Source organism: Anolis carolinensis, unplaced genomic scaffold, assembly GCF_035594765.1.
Source record: "Anolis carolinensis isolate JA03-04 unplaced genomic scaffold, rAnoCar3.1.pri scaffold_13, whole genome shotgun sequence".
Classification (NCBI taxonomy): Eukaryota; Metazoa; Chordata; class Lepidosauria; order Squamata; family Dactyloidae; genus Anolis; species Anolis carolinensis.
Genome location: NW_026943824.1, coordinates 11290383 through 11313916, shown reverse-complemented (window position 1 = coordinate 11313916; position 23534 = coordinate 11290383). Strand labels below are relative to the sequence as shown.

The window sequence follows — 23534 nt, the reverse complement described above, 5'->3', positions numbered from 1 at the left end:
CGGAAGACTACTGCTCCCGGCAGGCACCGCGCCCAGGAAGCCCCGCGACGCCCTCGGAGCCTTGTCCGAAGCGGGGCGAGAAGCGACCTCCGTGTCTCTGCCGCCGAGTTCATGGTAATCCTCTCACGGAGCGGATCTCAACGGGATTTGGAGGCTAGGACCCCCACCAGGCCCCACCAGAGGGATTGTGGGAGTTGTAGTTCGGAACGCCTGGGGTTCTGCCAAGGAAGTGGGCTGGGGAGGATGCAGAAGGTAAACAAGGCCCTGCCCTGCCCCTCTCTCACCATATCTATTTATCCAAAGAGATCTAGATAATGTCTATATCTGTTTGTCTCTGCCTATATCTATCTATCCATCTATCAATCTATATATCTAAAGATCTATATCTCTGTGTTGTCGAAGGCTTTCATGGCCGGGATCACAGGGTTGCTGTGAGTCTTTCGGGCTGTGTGGCCATGTTCCAGAAGTATTCTCTCCTGACGTTTCGCCCACATCTATGGCAGGCATCCTCAGAGGTTGTGAGGTATGGAGAAACTAAGCAAGGGATGTTTCCAGAGCGCATTTGAATGAATAGGCCCAATAGAGCTGTCATCAGAATACTTCTTTCTGTTTTAAAAGCGCATGGCACTTTATCACTGTTACTCATTTCCCTTAATCTTTATTAGTTTTAACAGAATAATAAAAAGCAAAATCCCAAATTGGGCAAAAAAGAAAAGGAGAAGAGAAGAAAGGAAGGAAATGTAAAAAAAGAAAAGAAAAAAGATAAAAAGAGATTTTTAAAAGTGAATATAAAAATGACTTCTTGGCAGTTTCTTCAAGGTAATTTGCCTTTTCTTTCTTCCTTAATTTCTCCTTAAATTCTAACTCCTTTTCTTCTTATTTCCTTCTCCTTTCTGTTGAGGTTATCTTTCTTTCTTTATATTTTATCTTTCCTTTTCCTTTATCATCTATTTTTGCTTCTTTTTCTCATCTATCCGTTTTAGGTTTTCCATCATTCTGTCCCTAAAGATACCTATCTAAATATAGATCTCTATCAATAAAGATCTATCTGTCTGTCTATCTAGAAGACCTTGCTTGCTGCCTACATCCCAAACCATCTGCCGTTCGCACCCCAAACCCCAATTGCAATGCATTAGTGTTGTTACAATTTGTGTCCAATCTGTCATTAGCTGCCTTGAGTCCCTATACTGGGAGAAAGGCAGGATGAAAAGAAAGTAAGTAAATAAATAAATGCTCTTGGACTTGGATGCTGAGGATTGTAGTTTGGTTGAGCCACATCTTGGGGTACGAGGGATATCGGCTTGATTCTTTTCAGAAAAAAGTTTGGTGGTTGAGTGTAGCAAATCCTAGTATGAAATAATGTATGGTTTATTAAGAAAATGTAGGTTTGTTTTTTTTTCCAGGCTGGGATCCTCGCCATCCGGTTTCACTTGTTCTCATGCTGTAGGAGATGTCGCCCAAGCAAATTGAATCTGCAGAGCTTCAAGGAAGATCGGGTTCTGCTCCATTCCTTCCAGAGACCAACAGTTTCATTTCGATACCCGAATGTTTCATCTCATTCCCAGAAAGAGACCTCTCTCTCCAAACGTTCGGATCAGTTTCGGCTGATTTACAGGTTCCCTGGGATCCGTTTTTGCCGGGTTCTGTCAAGGCTGAAACTGCTGCAGACATCGCTCACGGTCCTGCTTCTCCCTCCAATATGGGTCCTTTACTGGCAGAACCAAGTCCCACAGAGCCAGTGCCTCTACTGCACTGGCATTGCTTGCTTTGCCGCTGCCATGCTTTACGGCATGAGCTTCTACCTCCGGCGGATTATCGGCATGATGTACCTCAATGGGGATGACACGCTGCTAAAGGTCTCGCACTTGACCTTCTGGGGCAAGAGGAAGGACATCTACTGCCCAGTGGAAACGGTGACTACTTTGGGGGACATCGGTGAAAACCGGAACGACCTGCTACTGAAATTCCAGCAGTACAACCAAGATCAGTTTCTGTATTTTTCCCTTCGCTTCGGGAATATTGTGGACCGAGAAGGGTTTGCAAAAGTGTTTGGAGAACTTGGGTGATTTTTTAAAATAAGACATTTGCTATAGGACTTTTAAAAAATTCTAATTCAATAATGGTTTGATCCCATCATTGCTGACAAAATGTAATAAATAGGCCCAAATTTCTTTCTGGAAATTGAGCCACGTGTCGAAAGAGTGCTGAAAAAATTATGTACCTCTTTAAGTCCTAGCCCATCACTCAAACCACTACACCACACTGATTCCTATTAACATAATGAAAAGAACTGGAGATGTTCCATTATAAATATTTTATTTTTAAGAATACTGATTAACACAGGAAATGCATTTCATGGCTACTGGTTAACGTCTAGAAGTGCGGTTAGGTACTGGTTTACGCATGGTTTTGGCACAGTTGACAGAGAGGCTGTAAACAAGTTATTACTTCTTGAAATAGGTCAGCGTACACTGTAGATTAAGAGCATCTACTTTGGTCTGACTGTTGTTAGGTGTGCATACATGTTCACAGTTAAAAGGGGGCTCCATAGAAATCATTTCTGAAACCCCGAGATGCGCTGAAGAAGAGTTTATAATCAGCAAAACAAGAACATGGTCCAGAATAACAGGTTGTGGGAATAGGACAAAAATACAAGACTTGCAAGAGATGCTACACTGATATGTTGAACTAAGTCCCTACTCTCTGCCCATCAGCAATAAATTCTGGATTCTTTTTCAAAAGGTATTTGGCTACTGAAGAAGTCAGAGGCAAACCTTCAACGCAAAGGAGATTGTTGTGTATTGAATCATTTCCAATTTGTTATGGCGACCCTACTGTAAAGTTTTCTTAGCATTGTTTGTCGTTTTTCTGAGGCTGAGAGACCCACAGTCAACTACACATACATGCACACCTTGCTCAATTTGCATGAGAGACTTTTGGACATTCTGGATTGTAGCAAATTAGGTATAGAATGGAAGGAAAAGAATAAGGAATGCTTCGTTTGTCGAGTTAATGAACTGAAGTACTTCCTTCTGTATGTCTGGTTCTGTTGCAAAGCCTGGCAAAATGTACTTATTGGACCATGACTCCCATAATGTGCCGTCCAGCATGGATATCTATAATGGTTGCAGTCCAAAAGTAGATTTTTCCAAGCTGTTATCTAAAGACTCATTCTGGAGACCAGGAAAAATCTCTGCTCAGTCATGAAATCCCAATGGGCTGCCTTGGACAGGTCACTCTCTCTCAGCCCCAGAAAACCCTACGACAGGGTTGCCATGAGCCAGAAATGACTTGAAAGAACACAACAGTGACAAATGTGAGGCTCTTTTCATATCTATGTCCCTAAAAGATAACGACAGGGGTTTTTGAGGTCTCATCTACTTTCCACTTCAGCGTGCAAGGAGTTGGGTGGGGAATAAAAGGCACAATATAGAAGAGAACAAAAATGCTACTTTTGGTCCTGTCTAGTTTGCAAGCTGCAAGCTTTGTCTCTGCTAGGAAAGCAATTTAACTGGGGGACAGAACTAAAGTGAGGTTTATATAGAAGATCCCTTGAAACAGGTTTCTCTTCCCCAAATTCACAAATACCTTCTGCTTAGCAGATGCAACCTGTTTGGGGAGAAAAACGTCAACAAACCACAAAGTCTGCTGCTGCTTTGGAAATAATCAGGGTTTAGACTTTTGCTTTGGCACAAAATGAGAGTTGGGCCAGGTCTACAGAAGCAGCAATAGCAGGCACAAGAATATAATAATCTAGACATTAGAAAAGTTCTCTCTGGCTGGGAGTTTCTAGGAACCATTGTCCAAAACACTTTGCCGAACTTTTTATTTTTGTTGGCATTTTACTAAATAGTATCTTTCAGCCTGGAAGGTGGAACTTCCATGGCAGATTCACCAATTGTGCAAGCCTAATTTTTTCAGTTCCCCAAACAACTGGCTTGAAAAATAGTTTTGTGATGCTCATAAATAACTAAAGGAGTTGACTGTTCCAGCCCTCAGGATAAGCTACAGCCAAGGCTGCCCGTAGTGCATTGAAGAACATGTAAATCTCCCATTTCTGTCCCCTTTTCTTGATTCTAGACGTTTTGAACTACAACTCCCTTCTGCCTTGGGTTGGTTCAGCTATTAGGTGGGCGCATGAAACCCTTGTGATGATGAAAATGTGACCGAATCCCTCTCCTTCCCTGAGCCCTACAATTTCTAAGCTTGGGTATAGGAATATGCTCAGCCTATACAGAGCCTCCCTCACAGTGGCTCCACAAACTTAAAAAAATAAATTTAATGTTTCTGATGCAGATACATCAACAAGAGAACTCAAGGAGAAACAGTTGCTTAAATGCAAAATTACAGACGGTGTAGGCTGTGTATATATGTACACAAATGTAGGAAAAAAACTGATCCATGTGCATTGGAGACGACACAAGGATCCCTGGTCAGTGGCAGTTTGTGCACAATTTCCGAAGCGTCGCCACAATTTTAAAGACTAGAAACTTGACACGGAAAGGTTTTGGGGGCATTCGAGATTGGAGTTAAAACACTCGAATCAAAATATGGCATGCATCGGCTTGGAGAAGATGAACAGCCACAGAATTCGCCCCTAGAGTTTCCAAATCGGGAATTCGGAATCCTCGCAAGAGGTTCCGAAAGCATCCCGAAATTTCGGCAGAAGACTTGGTGGTAAGCATGGGAAAACAACATTTTAAAAAGCCTTCGTGGATTCAGTTTTTTCTTCTATTAGTGAATATATATATATATATATAATATATATTTATGATTTTAAATAAACTATTCTCAGACTCATAGGATTTGGGTTTTGTCTGTTTTCCTTTCTCTCTCAGTGCAAAATAAGGCTACTTGGCTACTTGAAGTCGGCCAAAATGTCGCTGAAGATGTTGAGGAAGAGGTGGGCGTGATGGTCGCGGAAGACCAGAGTGGGACGGAAACGGATGGATCGGTCACCGCTGCCTCCCAGCACCACACCTGCGGGCGGAAAACCTACGTTAGCCATGGGAAGTGGTCAAAGCTTTGGAAACCAAGCCCTACGAAGAACGGTTTAGGGAGCTGGGGATGTTTAGCTTGGAGAAAAGGTGGCTGAGAGAAAGGGAAAAGAGAGCCATGTTGAAATATTTGAAAGGAGGCCACATTGAGGAGGCAACCAGCTTGTTCTTTGTTGCTCTGGAGACTAAGACACAATGGAGCAAATTGATTCAAATTGCAGGAAATACTCCACCTGAACATGAGGAAGAACTCTCCGATAGTCCAGGGTGGGAGAAAGAACTCTTGTATGTTGAAGGCAAGTGTGAATGCTGCAATTAATCACCTTGATTAGCACTGAAAAGCCTTGCAGCTTCAAAGCCTGGCTGATTCCTGCCTGGGAAATCCTTTTTTGGGAGGTGTTAGCTGGCCTTGCCTGGAATTCCCTTGTTTTCAGAGTGTGGTTCTTTATTTACTGTCCTGATTTTAGAGTTTTTAATACTACAAGGCTTTTCAATGCTAATCAAGGTGATTAGCTGCAACATTCACACTTGTCTCCTATAGACAAGAGTTATTTTTCCCACCCGGGACATTATTCCACAGATATATATAAAGCTCACCTGCCTAGTTTCCAACAAACCTCACAACCTCTAAAGATGCCTGCCATAGATGTGGGTGAAACGTCAAGAGAGAATGCTTCTGGAATATGGCCATACAGCCCAGAAAACTCACTGCAACCCGGTAGAGACTCACCTTTGTTTCTCGCTATTGCAATGAGCTTGTTCCTAATGGCGTCATTTGGAGTGTCAAACGAACAGAATGTCCCTCGTCCTCGTGCCCGGCTGATCAGGTGCGGGTAGCGACTCTATAAGGGGGAAAAGAGGATCTCAAACCCAAATAGGAGTATCTGCTTTGCTTTTAAGGTCGTAATTGTGCACCATCTTCCCCTGGAAAAAATGTTGGTGCTCCCATAGAAAACAAGGCAAGACCTGGAACGCTTTATCATGCATCTTGAGAAAATTAGACTCAGATACATTTGATGTTGGAAGGTACTGGGTGCATCTACATGATAGAATTAATGCAGTTTTGGCACCACTTGAGCTAGACATACCTGTAAATCCAGCAGCCCGGCAAGCAGGACCTTCCCCGCATGAGTTACGTTGTTCAGCAGGTCTTCTCTTTTGATGACATTAATGACTTCTGCAAGGAGCAGGTTCTTGGAGGGATCCCCGAGCCACGTGTTGAAAATCCGATATGGCTGCAAAAATATATATATGTGGGAATTCAAAGGAACCGTCCACACCAGCATTTTTATTTCCCCCTTTTTAAATTCCTTTCTTTATTCTACAGTTCCTCCAAAGAGACCTAAAGTGCATCTACATTGGAGAACTGATAGTCTGACCTCACCTGAAGTGCCCTGGTTCAATGCAATGGGATCCCGGGAGTTGTAGTTTGATGAGGCACCAGCCCTCTTGGACACAGAAGACTTAAAACCGTGTGAAACTACAGCTCCCATCATTCCATAGCATGGAGCCATGGCTGATCAAATAGTATCAATCACAGTGCAGATGCACCCTGTGATGATGATATACTAGGGTATGCTATTACTGAGTTGCTGTGAGTTTTCCGGGCTGTATGGCCATGTTCCAGAAGCATGAAACAATCAGGGCCAGCTAACACCTCCCAACAAAGGATTCCCCCAGGCAGGAATCAGCCAGGCCTTGAAGCTGCAAGGCTTTTCAGTGTTAATCAAAGTGATTAACTGCAACATTCACACTTGTCTCCAACAAACAAGAATTCTTTCTCCCACCCTGGACATTATTCTACAGATATTATTATTATTAACTGGATTTCTATACCGCTTTTCTCACCCCTGGGGGGACTCAAAGCAGTTTACAACATAATAAATGGCAAAATTCAATGCCTTACATATATATAAAATATATCACATATCTAAATAAAATACATATAACTGTAGATTAAAACCATTAAAACTATAAAAACATCAAACAAAGATATATAAACCTTCCTTGTCTAGTTTCCAATATCAACAAGGAGAAATATACAGAATGATATTTAGGTGATAAATATGAAATGCACAGATATAAAGTTGCACCTGACTTGAAAATAGTATATGTGAAAGGGATCTTGGAGTCTTGGACCACAAGCTGAACATGAGTCACCAGTGTGGTGCGGCAGCAAATAAGGCCAATGTGATCCTGAGCTGCATCCAGTGTTTAGATGGAAGGAAGCCATCATCCCACTCTATTCTGCTTTGGTCAGACCTTGCCTGGAATAATAACCCTGTGTCCAGTTCTGGACATCACAATACTTCATGTGATGGCCATCTGTTGAGAGGGTTTGGATTGTGTCTTCCTGCCTGGCAGAAGAGTGTTGGATTGGATAGTCTTTGAGGTCCCTTCCAACTCAATGGAATATGGACTGGGGGATCAATGGTGGGGATATGATGCCGCCTTGGGTGTTTGGTGGAATCTTCTTCCCTAGAGGGTTTTAAGCCAAGGCTGGATGGCCATCTGCCGGGAGTGCTCTTTTTTTTTCTGTGTCAGGAGCAACCGGAGTTGCTTCTGGAGTGAGAGAATTGACATGCGCATTCCTGCATGGAGTGCCCTTGCAGTCTATTCCAAGATTGAGAATGAATCCAGCTCTTGTCACAGGAATGGCATTGAGGCATTTAGGGCAAGTCTATAGATGTCCATACAAAGACTTACAGCATTGGCCCGGAATTCCTCCTTGTGGAAAAACCCTCCGGTCATCATCTTCTTGCTGAAGGACAGCACGTCTGCGGGGTCATCAAGGCCCCAATGCTCGTGGGCCCAGAACTTGCCCGTGCATCCGCCTCCCGTCTGCACCTCGTCCACCAGGAAACCGCATCCATGCTATATTTTTTTTAAAATGGAGCAAAGTTAGATCAACTTTGGGAAAGGAACCGGTTATAAAATGCCCATATTTAAATCTATTGCTACCCACCTTTCTGGCGATATTCCTCAATTTCCTGAAGAAGTCGTCCGAAGCGTGGTTGTCCCCGCCTTCCGACTGAATGGGCTCCACAATGATGCCGGCCACCACTTTCTTCTTTTTCCGGTATTTCACAATTAGATCTTCCACCTGTATTTGTTTTTCGAAAAGTGAGTCGTGGAACGAATGAAAAAGAGAAAACACTGAGCAAAAATGTGCAAACATCTTATCCCCATAGTTTATTTATTTATTTTTATTTACAGTATTTATATTCCGCCCTTCTCACCCCGAAGGGGACTCAGGGCGGATCACATTATATACATATAGGGCAAACATTCAATGCCCATATACACATAGAACCGAGACAGACGCAGAGGCAATTTAACCTTCTCCTGAGGGGATGTTTGATTCTGGCCACAGGGGGGAGCAGCTGCTTCATCATCCACTGTGAAGGCACTTCCTCATTCCAATGTCGTAAATTAGTTAAATTTGCCTCCCCACTTTATAAGTGGTATCTTATTTCCTACTTGATAGATGCAACTATCTTTCAGGTTGCTAGGTCAGCAACGAGCAGGGGCTATTTTTTAAAAAAATTGACGGGTGCTCACCCCACCATGGGCTGGCCTCAAACTCATACCTCATGGTCAGAGTGATTTATTGCAGCAGGCTGCTCACCAGCCTGCACCACAGCCTGGCCCCAAGTTTGCCACCATGATAACAAATCAGGTCCTACCAGGGATCTACTCTAGATGTCCTCTTACAATGGAAAACGTTGCCAGGCAAAGGCTCACCTCTTCCAAACAGCGGGCCTCCTCCTGTTCGTTTTCCTTCCCAAACTCCTCCAGAGGGTATTTCAGCCTCGGAAAGGGCGCGATGGGCCAGTCGAAGGACGGGATGTCCAGTTTGTGGATGGCTTTGGAGTGTGTGGCAGCTAAGCAGCCTATGGGATGGAGCACAGAAAGACACACAAAGTAGCATGGCACCCCAGTCAACATCGCCTACTTTTGGAAGCAATGCAAATCCTCCAAGCCATGTTTTTTCTTATGTTGACAATGATCATCAAGTCGACTTGGATTGATGGGGTGTTGTGTTTGTTTTGCTATCTGTGATTCTAGGATTCCAGCCTGCCCACTGGAAGCCACATAGAAACCAATTGTCAAAAGGACCAAGAACATGTACAGTGCAATGCTCAAAATTACTTCTCTTTTCTTCTATAAGGTCGTGTCCTTACCCATGGTCCTTCCATGGAATCCGCCCATAAAGGAAAGCATGCTGTACTCGGGGCAACCGGGAGGCTGAAACCAAAACCGGAGATTATGACCATGACATTGTTCAAACTGTCTGTTAGGTGGCAGCATCGCTAGCTGAAATTTTCTATATGTATTACATAACTGGCCTAGATAAGGGAATTGTTTACTTTCTGTTTGGCTCTCAGTACGCATAACACACCAAGGACCAGAAGAAAAGGGCAACATACATATCATTGACCAACCATTCCCCAAAACAACAGCTACATCTGTCCCAGTTTATGTTCATCCAATCAGCACTGGGGGTGCATCTACACTGTAAAATTAATGCAGTTTGATATCACTTTAGTTGTCATAGCTCAACACTATAGAATAATGAGAGCTGGACCATTTTCCCATTATTATTGTAGCAACCAAGCTACAAAGGTCAGGATTCCGTAGCCTTCATCCATGGTGGTTAAAGTCATTTCAAGCTGCATTAATTCTAAAGTGTAGATGCGCCCTCTGAATAAATAAAGCCTGTGTATGAAACACAGCTCCCCACAAACACTTTGCCCTCATATTTTATTGTAGCATCCCAGAACTCGGGTAGGTGAATCAGGTATCCTTTGTTTACCTGGTTGATCATGCAAGTTTCCAGCTCTTCCTTAGTCACATTGTTATGGCCTCTTTCTTTGCTCTGGAAACAGGAGGAGAATTTTCCCATTAGTCGTCAGTGTTATTATGAAGAATATAGGTGTCTAAACATGGTCATTAAAGGGGAGGAAAGAACAACAAATAAAACATATAATATAATATATCAAAAGGCCTGACCAACTAGTTATCAGATCGCACTGGGGGACCTAGAGATTTTCAGAGGGAACATTTTAAGCAAAATCATTAAAATCCTAGGGCAAAATGATCACAACAGGTCCGTGCTCACCCTGTACCACATAAAGATGGTTTTAAAGGCATTTTCATTGGAACAAGACCCACAGGACATGGTGATCACCTGAGACAGACCCTTGGGAGCCACCTGTTAAGAGGAAACCAAAGGAAAGGAAAAGATAAGTCTCAGTTCACATTACAATGGCGATGAACAGCTACACAAATGCAAAACTCCACTATAAGACCGGTGTGTCTACTGCCGTTTTCCTTTTCTTGATGCACCCCAATGGCCTGGTTGCACAATGACTTCTTTGTTTGCAGCATCAGCTCCAGTTAGCTCTGACCTTCAAAACCCAAAAAATTGACTATTCAGTTTAACTTAATTTTTTTGCCCCTTTTCTATATGATGCTTATATATCCATTTTCATATGATCAGAATGTTCAACTGATACAAGTACTAGTCATTTCTCCCCATGGTCGATAAGAAATTTGCCCCACTTGGCTAAAATTTTAAGAAAATTGAGTTTATTTGTCTTTTTATTCAAATTAAAAGATGGATATAGCAGTCAGTTGGGACGGCTCAGCTTTTGGGAACATCCTGGTATTGTTTATCTTCTGAAGCTCTGCAGATTTTCAGTGTTGACTTAAGGGTCCATCTACATTGTAGAATGAATGCACTTTGACTCCACTTTAACTGCTATGGAATCTCGGGAATTGTAGTTCTACAAGGTCTTTAGGCTTCTCTGCCTAAGACTGCTGGTGCCTCACCAAACTACAACTCCCATAGTGGGGTCAAATAGCATCCAATCTACAGAGGAGGTGCATCCTTAGCTGACTCCAACCCAGCATACTCTCCAAATATGTTGGACTCCCATAATTCTCTGTAGAAGCCAGGCTGGGAAATAATAATAATAATAATAATAATAATAATAATAATAATAATAACTTTATTTTTATATTCTGCAACATACAATAAAATACAACATAATGAAACCAATGAAAAACAAGTAAAATAGTATAAACATACAAACCAGCATAAAACATTAGAACATTAGAGTCTGAACATAATATACAAACTGTAAGATAAAATTCAGCGGACTCTACAAGAGGGAATTAAGGATCTCATTACAGAGTTCAATCAATAAGACTGGAGTGTGATAAAGTGCAGTAGTTTTAGTAACTAATAACTAACCGGAACTATTTATTCAAACGCACATCGAAAAGGTTGATGTTGTAAATGGGGTACCCCTGAAGAACTAAAATGCTTCCCCCAATTCTGTCCCACGTTGGTTCCCATTTTGCATTGCCTGCAATTCCGGGACATGTAACTGGATTAGGAACGGTTCAGTTGCATTTTCCCTGCTTCCTCTACTTCCTCCATTTTAAACATACCGAGAGCAACGATTCCTTTAGCCTTTCGGCAAAGTTTTCCGGAGGCAAAATCCCCAAGGCCGGCCTGTTCACAAAGGTGCTCTGAAAAACAGCAGAAAGCATATATAAATAGTGTTCAAATCAGAAGAAGCCCATACTCTTCTGCTTTGGTGAGACCTCACCTAGAATAATAATAACCCTGTGTCCAGTTTCGGGCAAAAAAGGAAATGGACAATGTAGAAGGGCCACCAAAATGGTCAAAGATTTGGAAACCAAACCCTATGAGAAGCTTAGGAAGCTGGGAACTTTTAGTTTGGAGAAGAGAGGTTTGAGAGGAGACATAATAGCCAAGCCATGTTTAAATATTTGAAAGGATGTCCCACTGAGAAGACGTCAAGCTGGTTTTCTGCTACTTTGGAGACAGGAAAGGAGATTCCACCCAAACATTTCCTGACCGTAAGAACCGTTTTGCTCTTGAGTGGCATCTCCTCTGGTGGTTTTTTTTGGCAGAGACTAAATGGCCATCTGCTGGGAGAGTTTGGATTGTGTCTTCCTGCCTGGTAGAAGAGGGTTGGACTGAACAGCACTTACAGATCTATGGAATATGAAATGGGAGAACAATGGTGTTCAGTGGTGGAATATGATGCATTGCTGGTAGAGGGCCTTACGCAAAGGCTGGATGGCCATCTGTCACGAGGGCTTGGTTGCTGTCTTCCTGCATGGCTGAATGGGATGAACTGAATGGCCCTTGAGATCTCTTCCAACTTTGATGGTATGATTTGAATCCCTCCTTCCTGGGAATAGACTAAACAGGAGCTCCTAGTTCTAACTCCCAAAGCTGGTCTTCCAGATGTTTGGGACTTCAACTCCCAGAATCCCTGATCAATGGACAAAATAGATGAGGCTTCTGGGAGCTGAAGTCCAAGTACTTGAAGGGCTAGCGCTTCCTGGTGACTGAAAAAAAAATGGTGATAGAAAAGGAGCAAAACCCTGGAATCCAGGGCTCTTTGTAACCAAATGTGTCCGGCTGCTATTCCGGAATTGCTCTGCTAATAGCCTTTCCTTTTTTAGCAAAGCGCTATTGGATTTCCACTGGGTTTGGGCTGGATCCATTGTCCTAAGTTCAGGGGTCAGATTGCCAGCTGGAGAGTGAAATGATCATCTGGCCAGAAATGGAACAGACCGACTAACGGCCTGCTGTTATCTTTTGCATTGTGAGAAGAGCAACGTCTTTTTGGGATAGGAGATCCTCAAGTCTCCTAAAGCAAATACGACACCGTGATTTGGGATTTATGATCGACTTCAAGGGAGAAATCAACAAACAGAGGGATTTTGTCTCTTTTGGAAGAGGGTCCTTACCAGATTCTGGGGTTGCTGGAGGAGTTTCAGCAGAGCCGGATGGTTGTAACCTAGAGCAAAACACAGGGAGAATTCCCACTGCTTTTAAAAATAAAAAATAAATTATTCAAGATACAGCCAGAAAACATATTGCTGCGCTCCACCCATTGAAGATTTTTCAAAAAGCAGAATCTTTGCCTTTCCAAGAAGCACAGGGAGGAAAAAGCGCAAGACTTCAAAAACCGTTCTCTGGGGGAGAACAAGATAGATCCGTATCGAATTCAAATGTGATTGGTGACACACCATTCGCTGCCTAGTCCTTCTCCATTTCCCCGTTTGCACTTTTAATTAAGGTAGAAATGACGAGGAACGAAGAAACCCCAGGGAAGTGACACAAATCATGGCTCTGTTGCTAACCGATCTGGTATTTAACTAGTATGCAATTACAACAGCTCTGTATTTAAGCAAAACAGTACGTTTGAGAACCACATATGTGGGGCTGATCGGGGAATATTGTAGGGGTGATTGTTCTTTCCATGTCAGGAGCGACTTGAGAAACTGTAGGGGTGATAAGGAAATATGATGTATATATTCAGTTTTATCATAGAGGTCCAGGAATTTGTAAAGGTAAAGGTTTTCCCCTGACATTAAGTCCAGGCATGTCCGACTCTGGGGGTTGGGGATCATCTCCATTGCTAAGCCTAAGAGCCAGCGTTGTCCATAGACACCTCCAAGGTCATGTGGCTGGCATGACTGCATGGAGCGCTACCTTCCCGCCAGAGCGGTACCTATTGATCTGCCTAGATTTGCATGTTTTCAACTGCTAAGTTGGCAGAAGCTGGGGCTAACAGCGGGAGCTCACCCTGCTCCCCGGATTCAAACCACCAACCTTTTGGTCAGCAGTTCAGAGGTTTAACCCACTAAGCCACCAGTGATTCTCCGGGAATCTGTAAGAGGCTATTATTTATCCAAAATGCTCCACATTGCAAAATTTTCCCCTTGGGGGACTGAGATACTTTTGCCTCGTTATCCTTTAGCACACACAACTTTGTTTCATGCACAAACATATTAAGAATATTTCATATGAAATGCTACTCTGCTGTGGAATATGCATACCCAGCGTGAAATACATCTCACCACGTTAAAACAGTGGATGTGGTTCTTAATGAGACATGCTTCATTGTCACAGGATGTCTATGCCCTACACCACTGGAGAAATTATACTGCTTAGCTGGTATAGCACCACCTGACATCCACCGGGAAATAGCAGCCTGCAATGAAAGGATCAAGGCACTGACATCTCCGACCCATCCTCTGTTCGGATATCAGCCAGCAAGCCAATGCCTTAAATCAAGAAACAGCTTCCTAAGACCTACAGAGATACTCGCAGGAACACCTCAGCAAGCAAGAGTTCAAAAGTGGCAGGCTAGAACCCGGAACCTCAATTAGTGGCTGATATCGGATGAGAGACTTTCTCCTGGGCACACTGGAGACTGGGTGACTTGGAAGGTGCTGAACTCTGGCACAACGAGATGCAGAGCCAACCTTAAGAAATGGGGCTACAAAGTGGAGACTACAACATGTGAGTGCGGAGAAAAGCAAACCACAGACCACTTATGACAATGCAGCCTGAGCCCTGCTACATGCACAATGGAGGACCTTCTCACCATGACACAAAATGCACTCCAAGTGGCCAGCTTCTGGTCAAAGGACATTTAGTATCATGCCAAGTTTAACTTTGTAAGTAAGTAAGTAAGTAAGTAACTTTATTCTTAGATCCCGCCACCATCTCCCAACAGGGACTCGAGGTGACTAACAAAAAAAATACAACAGTTAAAACACATTACAGTATATAAAACCACAATAGAATCAACACTACAAAACAATACATTACAATGATCATAAAACTCATTTAAAAGCCAAAAATGAGTTTGTGTTTTTAAATACATTATAACTGTATCCACAATTCGCTTCTGACATGATAAATAAATAAATATGAAATGCCGCCCAGGATATACCGGTATGTATACGATGTGTATGAAACATCAGTGAATTTATGTAAACATTCCAAAATCTGACCAAAAAAAATCCAAAATCCAAACCACTTCTTGCCCCAAGCTTTTCTGATAAATGGAGAATCAACCTCTATTGATGTGCAAAGGGCATCCTTACAATAAAAAAGTTGAAAATTGAGAGTTTGCCTTTACTAATTACACATTCATCCTTGCCCAGCTTGAATTGTTTTGCACATTCAATGGCATGTTAACAGCTTAGCCAACAGCGCTGGCGTTAGCTCCTATGTAAACAGAGCTTGCAATTTTCAAAGTAGGAATCAATATGTAACAACTTGTGATATTTCTGTCTTGTTGACAACAAATTAGCTGTGTAGCTGGTGCTGTTCCAGCAGCATCCTCTGAACGATTCAGACAGAACGGTATGGACCCAGCGGCTAGCAAAATAGCAGCACACTCCATGGTCATTAATCTGCATTCCTTCCCTTCGGGGCCTTGGATGCCGGCCCATTTCCACTCCTGGAAGGCTTGTGCAAAAAGGGGAAAACTCTTATCTCCAGAGTTTGTGAAATTCCTTTCCTGCTCCTTGCCCAGCGCCATGAACATCCTCACTTATTCAACATCAAATCATAGCTTTCCATGACCGGTTGTCACTACTAATTGGTTGTCCCCAAGCAGCCTGGCCTGCATGATGGGAGTTGTGATCCAGTGAGGCTGGGAGAGCCTGTTATCAAACTGGGAGTGCCATTTCAAATCTGCTCTCAACTTTTCCTCTTACTGACTTTTGGGACAAATGCCTTCCTCGGGCTTGTAGATCAAGAATAAACAGGCTCGGTTTGTAGGTTTACAGGTTACACGATATGGTATTAAAGTAAAAGAAATGAGGAAGGAAGAGGAAAATAATACCAGTGAAAGTCATTTATCAGTTCTTACAAACCTATTTCCAAGTTGTAGGTGATTGCTACAGGGATGGGTTTAGCAAAATAATTTAATCTTTGATGCTATGCTGAATCTTAATGGTATTTAATTATAATAAGCAAGACCTATATGACTATGAAAATTAAATTAAATTAAAATTATATTATGATGATGATGAAGAAGAAGAAGAAGCAGCAGCAGCAGCAGCAGCTTGAAAGCATCTGGATAAGAATCAAGGGAACCGGGACTCAAAAAGATCTTGTCATGGGTGTCTACTACAGACCTCCGAGTCAGGATGAAGGACTTGATGAAGCCTTCTGTCAACAGCTGACCAAACAGGCACAAAGAAGAGATATAGTAGTCATGGGCGATTTCAATTATCCCGATATCTGCTGGAAAACAAACTCAGCCAAGAGTACAAAGTCCAACAAATTCCTCACTTGCCTTGCAGACAATTTTATGGTCCAGAAGGTAGAAGAGGCAACAAGAGGATCAGCAACTCTTGATCTAATCTTAACAAATGTGGAAGACCTGATCACTACAGTTGAAGTGGTTGGATCCTTAGGGGCAAGTGACCATGTGCTCCTGGAGTTTGCAATACAAAGGAATACTGAAACTAAGACAAGTCAAACACGCATTCTCGACTTTAAGAGAGCTGACTTCCAAAAAATGAAGGAATTACTGAGCGGCATTCCATGGACGCCAATATTAAAAAACAAGGGAGTTAAGGATGGATGGGAGTTTTTCAAAAGTGAAATACTCAAGGCGCAAATGCAAACAGTGCCAACAAAGAAGAAAAATAAGACAAGTGCAAAGAAGCCAGAATGGATGTCCAAAGAACTTCTAACTGAGCTAAAGCTCAAAAGTGACATGCACAAGAAGTGGAAAAGGGGAGAAATCACCAAAGAAGAATTCAAACGTATAGCCAACACCTGTAGGGAAAAGGTTCGCAAGGCTAAAGCGCAAAATGAGCTCAGGCTTGCCAGGGACATAAAAAACAACAAAAAAGGCTTTTTTGCTTACGTTGGTAGAAAAAGGAAGAACAAGGAGGCGATAGGGCCTCTGCAAGGAGAAGATGGGGTGATGGCGACAGGGGACAGGGAAAAGGCAGAACTGCTCAATGCCTTCTTTGCCTCGGTCTTCTCACAAAAAGAAAGCCATCTTCAACCTCAGCAACATGGAATGGACGAAAGATTGGGGGAAATCCAACCCCAAATAGGGAAACAAGTTGTCCAGGAACACCTGGCCTCTCTAAACGAATTCAAGTCCCCAGGGCCAGATCAGCTACATCCAAGAGTATTGAAGGAATTAGCGGAAGTTATTTCAGAAGCACTAGCAATTATCTTCGAGAGTTCTTGGAGAACGGGAGAAGTCCCAGCAGATTGGAGGAGGGTGAATGTGGTCCCTATCTTCAAGAAGGGAAAAAAGAACGACCCAAACAATTACTGTCCGGTCAGCCTCACATCAATACCAGGCAAGATTCTGGAAAAGATCATTAAGGAAGTGGTCTGCGAACACTTAGAAACAAATGCAGTCATTGCTAATAGTCAACACGGATTTCCAAAAAACAAGTCAGGCCAGACTAATCTGATCTCTTTTTTCGATAGAGTTACGAGTTGGGTCGATACAGGGAATGCTGTGGATGTAGCCTACCTGGATTTCAGTAAGGCCTTCGACAAAGTCCCCCACGACCTTCTGGCAAATAAACTAGTAAAATGTGGGCTAGACAAAATTACAGTTAGGTGGATCTGTCATTGGCTAAGCGAACAAACCCAAAGGGTGCTCACCAATGCGTCGTCTTCATCATGGAAAGAAGTGACAAGTGGAGTGCCGCAGGGCTCCGTCCTGGGCCCAGTTCTGTTCAACATCTTTATTAACGACTTAGACGAAGGGTTAGAAGGCACGATCATCAAGTTTGCAGACGACACAAAACTGGGAGGGAGAGCCAACACTCCAGAAGACAGGAGCAGAATTCAAAACGATCTTGACAGACTAGAGAGATGGGCCGAAACTAACAAAAAGAAGTTCAACAGGGACAAATGCAAGATACTTCACTTCGGCAGAAAAAATGGAAATCAAAGATACAGAATGGGGGACGATGCCTGGCTTGACAGCAGTGTGTGCGAAAAAGACCTTGGAGTCCTCGTGGACAACAAGTTAAACATGAGCCAACAATGTGATGCAGCAGCTAAAAAAGCCAACGGGATTCTGGCCTGCATCAATAGGGGAATAGCGTCTAGATCCAGGGAAGTCATGCTCCCCCTCTATTCTGCCTTGGTCAGACCACACCTGGAATCACACTGGGTCCAATTTTGGGCACCGCAGTTGAAGGGAGATGTTGACAAGCTGGAAAGCGTCCAGAGGAGGGCGACTAAAATGATTAAGGGTCTGGAGAACAAGCCCTATGAGGAGCGGCTTAAAGACCTGGGCATGTTTAGCCTGCAGAAGAGAAGGCTGAGAGGAGACATGATAGCCATGTACAAATACGTGAAGGGAAGTCATAGGGAGGAGGAAGGGAGCTTGTTTTCTGCTGCCCTGCAGACTAGGACACGGAACAATGGCTTCAAACTACAGGAAAGGAGATTCCACCTGAACATCAGGAAGAACTTCCTCACTGTGAGGGCTGTTCGACAGTGGAACTCTCTCCCCCAGACTGTGGTGGAGGCTCCTTCCTTGGAGGCTTTTAAGCAGAGGCTGGATGGCCATCTGTCGGGGGTGCTTTGAATGCGATTTCCTGCTTCTTAGCAGGGGGTTGGACTAGATGGCCCATGTGGTCTCTTCCAACTCTACTATTCTATGATTCTATGATTCTTATGATTCTATGATTATTTATGCCCCGCCTCCATCTCCCCCGAAGGGGACTCGGGGCGGCTTACAGATAATACCAGATAAAAACAATGACAATATACAATATACAATACATCAATAAACAAAAAACATACACAAATTATAACATTTTAAACATTAACCTATAGAAATAAAAAAACAAACTTAATAAAACCTGGAATTAAAAACAGAGAGGTTATGATAATAGACTAAGTAAAGTGCACATTATAAAAGTTATAAACTCAAGATACCAGAATAAATAATATGGACTCCCTGGTGGCATAGTGGGTTAAAGCCTTGTGACTTGAAGGTTGGGTTGCTGACCTGAAGGTTGCCAGGTTCGAATCCAAACCGGGGAGAGCATGGATGAGCTCCCTCTATCAGCTCCAGCTCCATGCGGGGACATGAAAGAAGCCTCCCACAAGGATGGTAAAAACATCAAAACATCTGGCCGTCCCCTTGGCAACGTCCTTGCAGACAGCCAATTCTCTCACACTAGAAGCGACTTGCAGTTTCTCAAGTCACTCCTGACATGAAAAAAAAACTTATGGACTAGGAGTTAATAAACAACCATAACAATCCACTTTTAAGAGTTAAGAACAAGAAAAATCCAGTGGATTTGATCCGTCAAAAAAGGGCTCGAATACCCCAAAATTGCAAGCTGCTGTTTACTAGCAGTTTTCCTAACTTCTCTCTCTGTATCATTCTTTGCTTCTTTCATTCATTATTTCCTCTACTTTCTTAGCTTACTGGTATTTTCTGACTCCCTCCACTTTTGGATTTAGGTTATCTTTCCTGCACAGGTACCTGTCTGTAAAGCTTGGGACATTTATCCTTTACCACATTCAATTATTGATTCACCTGGAGCAGGTAGAGCACTTCGGCGCATTCCATGGCATCACCACAAATGACCTCAGAAGGCAACAGCTTCAACCTGATGGCCTACGAATCCCAATTGGCCCCATTTCCTTCAGCTATTTTCGTGATAAGATTCTTTAACCTGAAGCCTGACTTGTAATATTTAGCCAGCAATATAAAAACACTTCTAAGCGACACACACAAGGAAGCCTTACCTATCGGGATGGAAGAAATCTGAGAGTAGAGGTCTAACATCCGGTTGCCGTCGACATCGACAAGGTAATTCCCCCGGCTTTCCTCGTAGTTGCAGAAAAAGTGCACGGCTTCGGCGTTCTTGGAGAGACAAGAGAGGAAAGGGTTTGCCTCTGGCAGCATTTCCTGGGAGGAGGCAGCAAGTTCTTTGAGGAGAGAGCTGGACACCTTAAGTCAAGCCTGATGGCTTTAGGTACAATAGATATTTTCTCATTGGCTTAACATGTTAGCTTTGGTACATGAAATATGTCACCTTGGGTCAACCTACTAAAACTATGTACAGATGACCATCCACATTTCTAGATGGATTATTTGCAGATTATTTGCAGACTGGGCTTTTAGTCCCTCTGCAGCTTCTCAAAGGATTCAACGAGAAAAATTGGGAGTAAAATGCTAGAAGACACTTGAGATGTCAGTCAATTACCTGAATTCCATTCAACTGTTTCATTAGTTCCTGAAAGAATAAGAAAAGAAGAGCAGTGTGAATTTAAGTACCGTATATACTCGAGTATAAGCTGACCTGAATATAAGCCGAGTAACCTAATTATACCACAAAAAACTGGGAAAACATTGACTCCAGTATAAGCCGAGGGTGGTCAATTTCAGAAATAAAAACCGATACCAATAAAATTACATTAATTGAGGCATCAGCAGGTTAAATGTTTTTGAATATTTACATAAAGCTCTAATTTAAGATAAGATTGTCCGACTCTGATTAAATCATTATTCTCATCTTCTTCAATGTAAATGTGCTTATGTATCCTTTTAATAATAATAGAGTAAAATAATACATGTAATAATAATAATAATAATAATAATAATAATAATAATAATAATAATAATTACAGGAAACTAACACATGTAGTAATAAAAGGTAAAGATAAAGGTTTTCCCCTGACGTTAAGTCCAGTCATGTCTGACTCTGGGGGTTGGTGCTCATCTTCATTTCTAGGCCGAAGAGCCAGCGTTGTCCGTAGACACCTCCAAGGTCATGTGGCCAGCATGACTGCATGGAGCGCCATTACATGTAGTAATAAATAGAGTAAAATAATAACTATAATAATAAGATCAGAGTGAAATAATAAATGTATTAATAATAAAAATAAAAATACAGTAAAATAAATGTAATAGTAGCAACAATAATAGAGAAAAATAATAAATGTAATAATACCAATAATAATAGAGAAAAATAATAAATGTACCATATATTCTCGAGTATAAGCTGACCCAAATATAAGCCAACCAGGACCCTCACCCGAATATAAGCTGAGGGGGACCTTTTTAGTCCTAAAAAAAGGGCAGAAAAACTAGGCTTATACTCGAGTATATACAGTAGTTGTTATTCTGACTTCAACAAACCACAAAAGTCTCAGAATCAGGCGAAAGGCCTCCTGTGAAACTCTGGAAAACTTGTAAGGAGAACAATGGCCCTAAGGTGTGCCTACACTGCCGAATTTGGCACCACTTTTATTCCTATGAAATCCTGGGATTTGTAGTCTGGTGGCGTACGAGTCCTCTTTGACAGTGAAGGCAAAAAACCGTGTAAAAATACAATGCCATAGCTGTTAAAGTGGTGCCAAACTGCATTAAGTCTTCAGTTTTGCTGCTAGAAGGCAAACCTGACCCAATTTGCAGGATCCATTCGCTACTATAGGATTTAACTGGTTTTTATTGCTGCTCTGCATGCCTTTATATTGTCTTTAATAAATAATAATAAAACTTTATTTATATAAAGCCCTATCTCCCGGATGGGACTCAGGGTGGTTTCCAATCATAAAAACAACACATACATTACATAGCAACATAATAACACATTATTAAGCTAGGTAAAACAATACAATTATATAGCAATAAATAACACTGTAAATAACAATAAATAACATTGTCTTTGCTGACTATAAGTGAGATGCAAGGAGTCATCCAGGCAATAGCCATCCCCGTTCTTGATAATTTCACCAGGCATCACAGAACTTTTACATTGAAAAAGGATGGAAGGTTCATTTTGCCTTCAAAGCCACACATTCTGTGAGGTCCCTTTGTTCCCTGGAGGCATTCGGAATGCAAATCCAAAACGATTATTTCCCTTCCAGCATTCTCCCTTTTATGTGAAGGTCCCCAAAGCGTTCCAGAGGGATTATTTTACAGAAAAATGTGCCCGAAAATTGTGCAAAAATCCCTATGCACCTTCTTCTGCAGAAAAAAAAATGCCCCAGGGGCGTTCCAGGACATCTGAATCCCAGGCAGAAGTGATTCTTTCCCAACTCTCAAACACATCTGGACAGTGTATATCTCAAGACTTAAACTCTTTGGGGAGTGAAGCAGGTTCAAAAGGGGATCAATATATATCCGTTTACCCGGGATTTGGGACCAGGGACTTCGGTCTTCATAAGGGGCCCATCATAGTCAAACTCCACATCAATTTTTGCCGCTGCTTGACTGATACCCCGGTGCCCTGCGAATCATAGGGAATTAAACTCAGCAATGTAATTTTAGTTACAATAAAAATACAAGGAAAATTGCATGGAAAAACTAGACAGCTTGCATTTAGATACAGCCGAGGTCACTTTAGGTCAACAGCTCTCTCTTTGGGTTGCTGTGAGTTTCCCAGGCTGTATGGCCATGTTCCAGAAGCATTCTCTCCTGATGTTTCACCCACATCTATGACAGGCATCATCAGAGGTTGTGAAGTCTGTTGGAAACTAGGCAAGTGAGGTTTCTATATCTATGGAAGGTCCAGTGTGGGTGAAAGAACTCTTGTCTGTTTGTGGTTATAGATGTGGGTGAAACGTCAGGAGAGAATACTTCTGGAGCATGGCCATACAGCCTGGAAAACACACAACAACGCTGTGATTCTGGCCATGAAAGCCTTTGACAACAACATTCATACTGGCCTCCAACAGACAAGAGATCTTTCCCACACCCTGGACCTTCCACAGATATATAAACTTTCCTTGCTTAGTTTCTCTATATAACTCACAACTTCTGAGGATGCCTGCCATGGATGTGGGCGCAATGTCAGGAGAGAATACTTCTGGAACATGGCCATACAGCCTGGAAAACGAACAACAACCCTATGATTCCGGCCATGAAAGCCTTCGACAACACAATTGTTGAACTGTTGAGCGTCAGGAGAGAATGCTTTTGCAACATGGCCATACAGCCCGGAAAACTCACAGCAACCCAGTGATTTCAGCCATGAAAGCTTTCGACAGCTCTCTCTTCACTTGAACAACCTTTCAGGGCTGCTGTGCAGGTAAATTAAGAAAGAAGGGACAAGTATGACAAAAAATAAAAAAATCCCTTTGAGCAAAGCCAAAGTGATGCAATCGGACACTCCATATGTGGCCACTTTAAATGAATATAAAAGGATAAACAATAACCACAATAATTTTGAACGAGACTGTTAATGGATACACAAAACGACAAAGATGTCCTTAAGAAAGTCTGCCCTGCCACCCCAGAACATTGGCCTGGATGGCACTTTTATTTTCCAAGAAATGCAATGTTCAGCCAAGCAAGTAAACACCTCTTACGCAACTTTATTTATTCAGTGCAGAAGGGGTAATACAAGATGCTGCTGAGGATGAAAGAGCGACAGGAGTTTGCACCAGTTGAACTCCTTTTTGGCTCTCTTCCTGGGACCAAAAAGCCTCTCCTTTGCTTAAGGGTCACCAACCCAAAGGGAAGACACACATAGCAGGTAAAGTGGAGTCAAACTGGATTAATCTGCGCTTTTCTAAACCACTTACCTGCTGCAAATACTCTAGAGTTCTGTTGCAATGAAGAAGCCAAGTGTCGGCTCAGCAGCATTGAGGCCATTTTATCTTTTCTTCGGCAAGGACAAAAAAAAAAAAGCAATTCAAGAGTTTAACTTCACTTCTTTCCAGATGAAGAC

General features: G+C 42.5%; 3 protein-coding genes across 3 annotated transcripts in view; 1 reads left to right on the top strand and 2 right to left on the bottom strand.

Annotated features, from left to right (window-relative positions):
• The first annotated feature begins 31 nt into the window (after window positions 1-31).
• tmem186 (transmembrane protein 186) lies at window positions 32-4802 on the top strand. Its single transcript, XM_062964566.1, has 2 exons — window positions 32-252; window positions 1404-4802. The coding sequence occupies exons 1-2, from the start codon at window positions 112-114 to the stop codon at window positions 2064-2066; spliced, it is 804 nt and encodes a 267-aa protein (XP_062820636.1). The 5' UTR covers window positions 32-111; the 3' UTR covers window positions 2067-4802.
• abat (4-aminobutyrate aminotransferase) lies at window positions 2300-23534 on the bottom strand. Its single transcript, XM_062964564.1, has 15 exons — window positions 23389-23534; window positions 21994-22091; window positions 20064-20093; window positions 19603-19720; window positions 12795-12844; window positions 11457-11537; window positions 10120-10212; window positions 9814-9876; window positions 9182-9245; window positions 8742-8890; window positions 7963-8100; window positions 7704-7871; window positions 6086-6232; window positions 5728-5839; window positions 2300-4980 (listed from the first exon to the last, which is right to left on the bottom strand). Exons 1-15 carry the CDS (start codon window positions 23456-23458, stop codon window positions 4859-4861), a joined length of 1503 nt encoding a protein of 500 aa, XP_062820634.1. The 5' UTR covers window positions 23459-23534; the 3' UTR covers window positions 2300-4858.
• The window catches only part of mettl22 (methyltransferase 22, Kin17 lysine), a 28855-nt gene continuing 28716 nt past the window's right edge, over window positions 23396-23534 (bottom strand). The window contains exon 12 of the transcript XR_010001191.1: window positions 23396-23534. The gene's annotated coding sequence lies outside the window, so the exon portion shown is untranslated.